Source organism: Taeniopygia guttata, chromosome 3, assembly GCF_048771995.1.
Source record: "Taeniopygia guttata chromosome 3, bTaeGut7.mat, whole genome shotgun sequence".
NCBI lineage: Eukaryota > Metazoa > Chordata > Aves > Passeriformes > Estrildidae > Taeniopygia > Taeniopygia guttata.
The window spans coordinates 59,067,583-59,078,998 of record NC_133027.1 but is presented as its reverse complement, the minus strand read 5'-3'; the positions used below and the strand labels follow the sequence as shown (position 1 = coordinate 59,078,998).

The following is an 11,416-nucleotide window of genomic DNA, read 5'->3' as shown; positions in this document are numbered from 1 at the left end:
CAGAGTCTTTCAACAACAACAACAAAGTTTCTCTCTGAAAATGGTTCTGTCCATGCCACTGCTCCACTTAGACGATGTATCCCAGCTGTCCCTGGACTGATCCCCTGCCTGGAGAAATCACATCCAGGGACCTCCCAGCCTCTTGTAATAGACAGCATCCCTGCTCAATGCCAACAGCTCTTAGTAACTTCCGCAAGACCGACAACTTTTTCCACGTATTGCGGACATACGTGTATTTCCAGGTATGTCTGTTGGTGTATTTCTTTATGCAGTTTTATAAGCATCCATGGATTATTCAACAGTATGCCATGAATTTGGCTAAAATGAGGCCTGGCTACAGCCACCATCTCTCCGCACTCCACCACAACCAGATCTGCCACTGTGGGAAGCTGCAGGTGTGAGTTTTACATACGGCAGCTATATCATCCCTTAAAAAGGCAATACTCGCTTCAAATAACCTGCGTCCAGCTGAACAGACCGCAAGCAGACCCAACCTCTCCAGGTTTGTACGCTGAATCACTCTTTTTGACAACTGAACTTGTAACCTCCCATCTGACAGCTCAGCCACAGCGTGCCCAGGACAGTTTCACAGAGAACGGTCCCACGCCGCCCCTTCCCGACGCACCGGAGCGAGACTTGCTATAAATGACACCTGGAGAGCAGCCAGGGTGACGAGGAGGAGGGCACCGGCTCTCAGAGTTTGTGCGCGATAGGCCCGGGACACCGCGTCCCACCGCTGCTGGCCCGTCCCCGTCTCCCACATCCCGGGCGACTCCGCGAGAAGCGCCGGGACGCACCTGCGCCCGTCACTCCTCCCCGGCAGCAGGCGCGAGGGCAGCACCCAGCGGCATCCATCCCTCGATCCCACACCCGCCGCCAAGCACCGCTCGGCGGGAGCCGCTCGGGGCCCCCCGGTGGCGGCACCGAGCAGCCTCTGCCGCCACGGCGAGGCCGGACGGGCGCCGGGAAGGCGGCGGCGGGCGCGGCACAGCACCGCCCCATCCCATCCCGCCCCATCCCATCGCAGCCCCGCACGCCGCCACGATCCCCGTTATCCCGCAGCACTGGAGGCGGAGGGGGATGCAGGGGGGCTACACCGGTCTCTGCCGCCCGGGAGTTTTAAAGGGGCAGCGCGCCTCTCTAGGACGGGAGCGGCGGCTTTGCCCCGGGGGAGCCCGGAAGGCGGGAGGGCCGCTCCCGTTCCCGGTGGTGGGGCGGGCGCGGAGGGAGGGGCGGGGGCTGGGTGTCTCCCGCTGCCGCCACAGCGCTCGCCGCCTCCCCTCCCCCACGGCGGGGGCTCCTCGCCGCAGCCTCTGTGCTCCGCTCCCGGTCATGTGACCCGAACGTAACCGGACAGGAAAAGCCGCCGCCGCCGCCGCCGCGCTGACTCCGTTGTTGCTGCTGCCGGGCGCGGAGACGGCGGCGGCCCCCGCGCGGCGTCACCCGGCGGCCCCCACGCCCCCCAGGTGAGCGAGCACCGGCCGCGCCGCGCCCGCCCCGCGGGGCAGCCCGGCCCCGCCGCCCGCACGTGCGCCCGGCCCCGTCGCGCCGGCCGCGGCCCGGGCTGAGGCGGCGGCGGCGGCGGGGGCGCGGCGGGGCCTGCTCGGCCCTACCTCCGCATTGTGTGAGAGGGGCTCCCCGGGCCCCGCCGGGTCCGAGCGGGCCGAGGGGGTTGCGGGGCGGGAGGTGGAACTGCCCGGTGAATCCCCGCCAGACCGGGCCGGACCGGGCCGGGCCGGGCCGGGCCGGGCGGCTCCATCCGGGACACGGTACGGAGCGGGGGATGGGTGCGCACCGAGGGGAGGGCCGGGCCGAGGCGGAGGGGAGTGGGTGGGTCGCAGAGAAAGAGGAAGAGAGGGAGGGGGCCGGGTGGGCCGGTGCCGCCCGGCGCGGGGCTCGGCTCGGCCGGTTGAGGCCCGCGCTGCCTCCCTCCCGCCCCCTTCGGCGGCGGCGGTGGCGGCGGCAGCAGCAGCGGGATCCGGCGCGCGCGGGGCGGGGCGGCCCCGCCTGCCCCCCGTCCCCCCCCCGGCGGGCTGGGCTGGGCTGGGCCGGCCCTGGCGGCGGCGGCGGCGGCGGCTCTTCCCGTCTCGCGCGCCCTGGCGGCTCCGCTCGCGCTGCGTCTCGCGCGTCGTCTCCGTCCCGTCCGTGCGCGCGTGGCGTGCGCCGGGGGGGCGGCGGGCGGGGCCAGAGGGAGGAGGGAGGGGCGGGGCGCAGCCAGTGAGAGCGGCGCGCGGCCGCCCGGCCTTCCGCCCCGGCGGCCAATGGGAGGCGCCGGCCGCTCCCGCACTGGGGCCGAGCGTGCTCCGGCATGGAGCGGGCGCGCGGCCGGACACGCCCCCGGCCGGACGAGGCGGGAGCGCCCGGGCGGGAGGCGGGGAAGGCGCACACGGTCCCCGCCCGCCGCCCGGGCTGAGGCGAAGGCCGGGCGGGCAGCTGCCGCCGCTCCGGGGGCTGCGGCGCGTCCGTGAGCGGCCGGGGCCGCGCCGGTGCCCTCTGCCGCCGGAGCGGGAGCAGCGCCGCGGGCTCGGTGCTGCCGAGGTTCGCTGCCCAGAGTGCGGGGGCAGAGCGGGAAGCGCCGTGCCTGAGCTATTCCCTGCCGGCCCGGTTGGCTGCCCGTACCCGGCCCACTCCCGCGGCGTTTCCCCAGTGTTTCCCTGGGCTTGCGCCGCCCCGTTTTCCCTGTGGTGTCTCCGGAGCGAGCACCCTGCCCGAGCGGTCTCGGCCCGCCTGGCCTCTCAGCTAGCGCTGCGGACATTAGGTAACTTCCACTGCCCGGCCGGGGAAGCGCTGTCCCCACGGGGTTTCAGGGCACAAGTATTTCACACACTTGTGGAATCGGTCAGCACTGAAATACGGCCTTGCCGGTGTTAATCACCATTTCATTTAGCCAAGGGTAAAATTCCTGAGCACACGCATACCTATAATGTGCAAAGTGCTGTCCTCGCTCGCTCTTTTCATCTGCCCTGTCATTTCCTTGGAGTGTAATTACTGCAGTGCTTTTAGCTAGAGCGTTTAGCTATCATTCAGATACATGCAAAACACAGTGTTGTGCACATGTATCATTTTTTTAAAAGTTCAATTCAGGTCTTTAAGGAAGTGCTTGCTGTTTGGGGTAAAAGTGAAACTCCAAACTAAACACACTTAGGATGGTAATGACTAGAAAGAATGCTTGTCTGGCTTGGAGTGCCTTCACATTGGTGGTTTGCTCTGATTGGCAAGTTTTATTGTCCAAGTGCAAACCAGATGAATTTAAAAAAATGTAGAACACGTTCATAATCAAAATTAAAGGTAAAAAAAAAATAGCGTTTTCTGTAACATCACCCACAATGGGTATCTTGCAGGATGAAATAACACCAAACATGATTTTTGTTCCTTCTGACAGCAAGTATTCCCTATTGTGGAGGGAGAGAGAGAGAATCTTAGCGTATTGTGTGTACAAAGTTAGTTATCCAAACATCAGTTTAGGGAGGAGAATATGTACCTAAAGAGAGTTGAAACCTAACTTCTTTTTCTCTTATTTACTGTAAGAAAATAATCAGCTGTATCTTACACTGTATTTCTTTCTTTGTCTTTACACCCCTGTCTCCAGTGAGTTCTGATCTCATGTGAATGCAAAGGAACGCATTTGGTCAGCCTGGTTATTGCTTTAAATACGAGGGAGTTCTTCCCTGTCCAGCAAGTAGAAATGCTTGCTTCTCGAGTGACTAAACATACTGGCATATGGGGAATACATTTCTGTTCTCTTTCCCAAAAAGCCATGCTGTTAGTGTATAAAAGCAACTAGCTGCTTAAACCGGACTTAAATTCTGGTAACTTACTGTTAAGTTTAGAGGGGAAAACACCCAACTTTTTATAAATGTTTTGATCCACTTCTAGTTTCACATTCTCTTTCTGTTCTCTTCTGGGCATTACACTTTGGTCCTGGTTCTCCTTTGCTCTTTAAACCTTGGCAAATCACTCACATCTTTGTGAATCACATTTCCCATCACGAAAGAAAAATCCTTGCCTATGGTAAGGTATCTTTTATACAGTAATTTGGGATTAAGATGTGTTACTAAAGTATGGCATCTGGATATTGGAGAAAATATCTGTTAAGAGACAGCTACTGTTGCATCTGTGCATCTACTGTTAAGTTTTACATGCAGGTCATTTGCTTTTCAGAGCATAAAAAAAATGGATTTGGCCAACCATGGACTTATTCTGCTGCAGCAGCTAAATGCTCAGAGAGAGTTCGGTTTCCTGTGTGACTGCACAGTTGCCATTGGGGATGTCTACTTCAAGGCACACAAATCTGTCCTCGCTTCTTTCTCCAACTACTTCAAGATGTTGTTTGTTCATCAAACCAGGTAACTCTAAAAAGGTTCACAGTTTAAATGTTGTTCAGTTAACTAAGCTAAGGAAGTCTAGCAACAAAATGTTCTTTTTGCTTCTTGTTATGACATAAAGAGCATGGAATCCAGTCTTAACTTCAAACTAGAACCTCACTTAAAAACATATTAAAGTTGAACTGTGATTCATTAACACTAATTTGATAATTTAGCACAAGTTCTTTGTCCTTAAAAAGCATAGAAAATTTAATTTCTATAATTGAACACTTCAAAGATCCTGTCTTTTATCCTGCACTTTCCTTCCCCCAGTCACTATCTTCTGCTCTGTCTTGACACTGTTGTTGATATTTGTGTAATGTTACATACAATCCAATAAGTACTTGCTAGGAGGTTTTGAGAAATAAACTTACAAAAGAGGTATATGTGTTTCATTTCTTTGTAGTTTATCGTCAGTTAAATAACAGAATACTATGTAGTGGTGAAAAATAAAGGGGTTTGTGGTACTTTTCTTTCAGTGGTTTTTTTGGTTGTTTTTTTTTTTTCTTATACCACAGGCTTACATTGAGGAGATTGAAAAGATCACCAAAGTGTGAGACCACTTTAAAGATTTTTTTGTCTTTTTCCAAAATATTTGAACTAACTCAAAAAGATTGTTAAGTGATTCAAACTTAACTCTTTGGCTAAGAGTTCTTAGCCAGAAGAGCCAGAAGTGAACTGCTAGGACAGAAGTGCATTTGCACTTCTGAAACAGGACTGCAGGCAGATGTTATCAGTCTTGATGCTCTATCAACAGCACACAGTCATCTTTGGAAGACAGCATTGCAAAGTTTACTTTTGAGTCATATATCTGTCAAAAGAGATCACAGAGAGAGCTCAAGAAAGCGTGCAGCTAAAGAAATGGAAGAATTGGCTATAATTTCCTCCCCAGCTTGGTAGCTTACTGTAGTTACAGCATACAGACCACAGCACACAATCATGTCCATTTCTGAATTTCTGTGGTTTATTTATGTTTATTTTTAATAGCGGAGCTACAAATACTTATGAAAAATAATTAGAATCTCAGTTCCTCTCCTGTTAGCTAACTGACCTCACAAAGATGTTCCTTGTTTTCTTTCTTCTTCTGTGAACCTTGCCTTACTTTCTGCAGAGAGATACAGCCTTAGCTAGAGCAGTGGTGGCTGTCTCAGTCCAGAGCATCATAAAGGTTGATGCATACGGGACACTCTGAGCTGGAGGGTGGTGTTGGTTTCAGTCCCCTGAAGAGGGCATCACAGCCAAAGCATCTCCCTTTGAGTGCTCTAATCAGGGGACTGCTAGGCTGACCAGGCAGTCCACTGGTGCTGCTGTTTCTTCTTCCCTATTCAAGGAAAAAAAGCTGCTGTTCTACTGCGTAAAGAACCTAGATTCCACAAGTTACACCTGTTGCATCAGATCCTTGGGTGAATTTACACCCTATCCTGCATAGTTTTTGAATCATAATGCACTTGGGACAACGGAATCCCACCAGTTTGCAAACCTGTAGTTGCAAACTGTAGTACGACATATAAGCCCAGCAGGCAAGTGCCAGATGAATTAGGTGCTTTCAGGGCTAAATACTGAGAAAAGTTTATTGGACTGTGAATTCAGTGCTAGCAGGTTGTAATTTAGCTACAGATGTGTTTGAATCCAGCCAAGAAAAGGGGGAAAATGTCTTTGCAGTTTACAAAATATATTAATATGTGACAACACATTTACAATATAACAGCAGTTTAAAATGGTATAGGTCGCAATGGGACTGCTTTTCTTTCAAGCCAGTTACTTCACTGAGGAAAGAAGTCATCTTTCAAGTAGCTCCTAAGATTAGCTCTTTCACAGTAAAGCATTTCCCTTAATATTTATTGCAGATTCTGTCTTTTGAATTTAAGTAGAAACCTCCTATTTTTATCAAGGCTTAAATAACAGAACTGGAAAAAAATATTTTCCTTATGTCTTATTTATACTTTTGTTTCACCTTTCAGTGAATGTGTCCGTTTGAAAGCAACCGACATACAGCCAGATATCTTCAGTTATCTCTTGCATTTGATGTACACTGGGAAGATGGCACCACAACTCATTGACCCAGTTCGACTGGAACAGGGAATAAAGTTTCTGCATGCATATCCACTAATTCAAGAGGCCAGCCTTGCAAGTCAGGGAACTTTTTCTCACCCAGATCAAGTCTTTCCATTAGCATCTTCATTATATGGCATTCAGATTGCAGATCACCAGATAAGACATCCCACTAAGGTTACGTCAGCGGCTGACAAACTCGGGCGAGAACCACGGCCTCAGACATCACGAATGAACCAAGAGCAGGTTTCTGAAGGCTCACAGCTCTCACAGTTGGGTGCAAATCTGCCACAAGTGACCCGGACAAATATGTCTGCTTCTGACCCATTGCCATCTTCTCTATCTCCAGAATTGGTATCTGCTGCTGGTAATAATTCACCTTCTGGAGAAGAGGCCAATATGGAAGCATCTTCTTCAGATGAACAGCCTGCCTCTCTCACAATAGCACATGTCAAGCCAAGCATTATGAAAAGGAACGGAAGCTTCCCAAAATACTATGCCTGTCACCTCTGTGGTCGCCGGTTCAACCTGCGCAGCAGCTTGCGGGAGCACCTGCAGATCCACACGGGAGTTCCCTTCACATCTAGCCAGCAGGGAGAAAGTAATATTTCCTTGTCTCTCTGTAACAACACAGCTGATAAAGATGCCATGGAAGTGCCTGAAGCAGGGATGATTAGTGATAGCGAGCTGCAGCAGATCTCAGACTCCCCAATAATTGATGGGCAGCAGCAGTCAGAGACACCTCCCCCCTCGGATATTGCAGATATTGACAACCTGGAGCAGGCAGATCAAGAGAGAGAGGTAAAGAGACGGAAATACGAATGTTCCATCTGTGGTCGCAAATTTATTCAGAAAAGCCACTGGAGGGAGCACATGTACATACACACAGGCAAGCCCTTCAAGTGCAGCACTTGTGACAAAAGCTTTTGTAGGGCTAACCAGGCTGCCAGACACGTGTGCCTAAACCAGAGCATGGACACGTACACGATGGTGGATAAACAGACTCTGGAGCTCTGTACTTTTGAGGAAGGCAGTCAAATGGACAACATGCTAGTACAGACCAACAAGCCCTACAAATGTAACTTGTGTGACAAAACTTTTTCAACTCCCAATGAAGTAGTCAAACATTCGTGCCAAAATCAAAACTCTGTCTTTACACTAGAAGAAGATCGCTCCATTCTGTTAGGTGGTGGGGACACAGAAGCCACAGAGACTGATAACGCAGTGTTAGCCTCCATCAAAAAGGAGCAGGAAGCAGTGTTGTTAGACTGAATGTGAAACCTATATAAATTTTTTAAAGTTTCTTTACTCATTTTTTATTAAATCAATTTTTTCCTCCCCCTACCTCTTACCTCACTTACCCCTGCCATCTTTTCCAGCAACCTCCTTCCTACCCTTTGTCTTCAGCAACCAGAAATGTACTGGCACATTAGGAAATTGGACTTTGCCTCTCCCACCAAAACAAACAAAAAGCTCTTGCATCAAACCACAACAAAATTGATTTTAATACAAAGGAACATGTGAAAAACAATCCAGCTAACTATGTTGATAGTATTAGTTATTCCAAATTTAATAGATTTTAAACAAAATTTAGATTGCTTAAAAGTGTATTTAGATACAATGATGAGTGTAATGATAAACAGAGTATCAGTTTGGTAAGCAAAGGATATATGTATTTTGGTTTCCCTGGTAGAAGGCATTTTGAGATCTGACAGAATAAACACCGTGCTCTTTACAAGTCCACATGCAAGTTGATTAAGGTTACAACCTAAGCCCTCAGAACTTTTCCTCAAGGAATGCAGAAATCTCTGTTCATTGAGTTAAAAAGAGCTGAGGGTGTTGGTTTTCTTTTAGCCATATGTTTTCCTTCAAGTATGCCTTTGGGTATCTGTTTCAGAGTCAAGCAAAGTCATTGCTTAGTCAAATTCTGACTTAAGTAGCTGTAATAGTAATGTGATGGCAATCTTTATATATATATATATAAATACTGTATATGTATAAAGATTTATATATATATAAAGTGTCTGTGTGTATATTTGGTACAGGTAAATAAATGCACACATCCTTTTTAAGTAACTGGCCGTCTGCTCTCAGATTCAGCCTGGAATGTTTTTTAGTTATTTGACAAAGCTAGTCATTGCACAGGTTGCATTTAACCAAATTTGGAACATCCTGAGCTGTGTGCATTTTTATTGACCTGTTGAAGAGAAGCCAAAAGGTAAGTGTTGTCACCCAAGCTACCAAGGAAATTAGAGAAGTGGCATACTGGTGAGCACTGCACCATCACTAGTGTAGCACATGCTTGTGTTGTTAGTTATAGAGAGCTTTGAGTCATTCTGGATGAAAGAAGAGAGAAAAGCTTTATTCCCTTACTCAGGCAAGGAATGTCCATGATTCATTTGGTCTAATGGTGTGAGTTAAGAGGGAGGATAAGTGGTGTTCTAGCAACAGGTGATCATGGTTGTTTTAAAATGACTCTGTAGTGCTGGCTGGGAAATTCTGCTCTATGAGAGTCCTGTTATTTTGAAAGCCAAGGCAAAGCCTGCAAAAACTGAAAGTATGGATTCTGTAGTTTTAGTTACTGCTATTGGCAGTACTGCATCTTTGTGTTAAAAATCAAGTTGTTGATTTTCATTGTTTTATGTAGATGCCCAGATTTTTTGCTGGTAGCCTAAAAACCTAAACTGACAGCAGCAGTGCAGCCCACTGAACAATTACTGGGCCAACAGAAGGTCTAAGTGGACAGAAAAAGTGCCCCATCATAAATGGAGACAGTGTGTGTTGGGGGGAGGGGTGGGAGAGGGCAAGTCACAAACCACAGCTCTTCTCTGTGTATACTGAATATCATCTTTTTGTGTATAGTTAAGTTCTCAGATTTGTAAGTTTTTATACATCATTTCATTGAATAAAAATTGAACTAAATGGGATATGATTTATTGAGTTGAAGGTGAAAGGTTGTTGCTGGTGTTCGGTCTTCCTGGATGAGCTCTTGCTGAATCAGCTTAAAAGCCAAGCAATGTATTCTGTTTATCAGACTAAAACATCCATCACACAGGTGAACAATGAGCTTACTAAAATTTAAAGTGGATTTAGCACAAAAAGTCTCTACATGTTAGATTTTTTTCCCAGCTTATAATGCGATCATTATTGTAAAGTTTATTGTAAGTGATATTGATTTTATTATCTCTCTTTTATTAGAGTAATAGGTTTAAAATCAATTGACTTCAAAGTATAGAAGTCTTTTGAGGTAAAAAAATAACATCTTTTTATGAGGTAAAAAAATAACAATATAATTATTTTATTGCTGCTCATTTTAAAACTTCTTTAGGATCTTCATCTACCAGTATAATTTCTTTAAATGTGGGTTTTATTTCGTCTTCCTTAGTCCAAAATGCTCTCAGAATAGAAAAACAAAAGAATAAGCCTTTCCTTATTCTTCAGTAATAGGGTTCAGGGTATAAAAGTTCAGGGTAACGTCAGCTTTTGAGGTATCTGTGGTTATGGGGATAGTCACAAGTTCATTTCCCAAATGACTGAAGCTGCTAAAGGTGCTGCCACCACTGCTTAGATGCTTTTTTTTTTTTTTTTTAATCCAGAGCACCAGTTCTGCTGTGGGGCAAAGTACAGCAGTTCAGCTCAACTCCCCAGGTGGCTGGTGAGAATTTATTTAAATACAGCATTTATTGTGAGACATTATTCCTGCTCTCACTTCTCCTTCTCCACTGTTTGCACATCATGATGTTTGCTAGGTCACATGTTGAACAGACTCAAGCGAAAAACAACCACTCTTAAAAGAAGCTATTTTTTTGTCGAACCTGTTCCTTATTTTAGCTCTGCAGAAGGTTTTGAACAAGTCACAGATTGTGCAGAGATGGGGATGAGCTGGGAAGAGCCTTACTGAAGCCAGTGTTGCTGCTGGCAATATCCGGGATGTAGAAGGTGGGAAGAGGTGACTCCCACTTGGGCAGGTAGCTCCTCTGGAGGGCAGTGTGGCCTTGCAGGCTGGTGAGCTGCCCAGCAAGAAGGAGCAGGGTAGGCGGGGAACGAACAGCCACGACAGGAGTTGGTTATGATGGTCCTGCTGCTACAAGGAATGTGAAATTGCGGGCTCAGCAGAGATACTTTCACCTGTTAATATTTATTCTTATGAAATAACACTGTCAGGTAAAGAGAAAAAAAAAACACAATAAAGAGACTGTTCTAATATATGTTGAGCTATGATAATGGTTTCTTTTAAATACCCTTTTATTGTCTGATGCTCTATTGGGATGTTTAAGTCATTGCCTTTCAACTTCATGAGCAGTTTTGTTCCTTTACAACAAATTAGAAACAGTATGTTCTGGTTATTAACAGCTGCATCAAGAATTTGGGAAATTGCAGCACAAATGCTGCAGTTCTGCTCAAGCATCTTTTTTTAAACCCTCTGAATTATTATTAAAATTAGAGATTACTCCAGGGTTTAGTTTTCAATGTTTGACTTGGGGATTTGTGACTGAGTTGCTCATTGCTCATTCACTGTGCTCACCTGCTGAAGTTGTGAATTTTCTACCACTTGAAAGCAGACATTTTGGCAGGAACTGCTGGGCTGGAATTTCAGCTCCATGTTTTTCCAATGAAAAACAGTTCTTCAAAGTTAATTTTCTAGGCGTGTCACTTGACATTTCTGCCTTGACTTCAAAAGTATCGAACACCTACAAATCTCTCTGCTCCAACAGAGGATTATCACTTCTGAAAGTGAAGTTTGCAGTCCATTGCAGTCAATATTTTTCTATCAAGTATCTTATCCATCACTGGTCTGATAATCATTCTGCTTTAGCAGGGGGAGAATTTATCAGAAGACGCTTGTGTTACAAACACTGAATGCTTAAAATTGTGTTCCTGTTTACACTGCAGAGCCTACAGTTGCTGTCTTGATGTTTAGAAAATATGGCTGGCTCCTCAGCTCCAAATCCCATAAAATAACAGCCTGTCACAAAAAGTTGTCAGTTGCAAGAGGAAAA

At 47.3% G+C, this 11,416-nt stretch overlaps 1 protein-coding gene across 4 annotated transcripts; it reads left to right on the top strand.

Annotated features, from left to right (window-relative positions):
* The first annotated feature begins 980 nt into the window (after positions 1-980).
* On the top strand, positions 981-10,624 carry ZBTB2 (zinc finger and BTB domain containing 2). 4 transcript variants are annotated; one of them, XM_030268018.4, is made up of 3 exons: positions 981-1,466; positions 4,162-4,346; positions 6,326-10,624. In XM_030268018.4, the coding sequence occupies exons 2-3, from the start codon at positions 4,174-4,176 to the stop codon at positions 7,686-7,688; spliced, it is 1,536 nt and encodes a 511-aa protein (XP_030123878.1). In that variant the 5' UTR covers positions 981-1,466; positions 4,162-4,173; the 3' UTR covers positions 7,689-10,624. The 4 variants fall into 4 exon arrangements, with proteins under 4 accessions (XP_030123878.1, XP_072783041.1, XP_030123879.1 ...); XM_030268019.4 differs by lacking the exon at positions 981-1,466 and adding an exon at positions 1,544-1,769; XM_030268020.4 differs by lacking the exon at positions 981-1,466 and adding an exon at positions 2,636-2,758.
* Positions 10,625-11,416: the final 792 nt, after the last annotated feature.

Coding starts and splice junctions, on each gene's coding strand:
- ZBTB2 (XM_030268018.4), top strand. CDS start 4,174: ATGGATTTGGCCAACCATGGACTTATTCTGCTGCAGCAGCTAAATGCT. Junction 4,347..6,325: donor TTGTTTGTTCATCAAACCAG/GTAACTCTAAAA, acceptor TTCACCTTTCAG/TGAATGTGTCCGTTTGAAAG.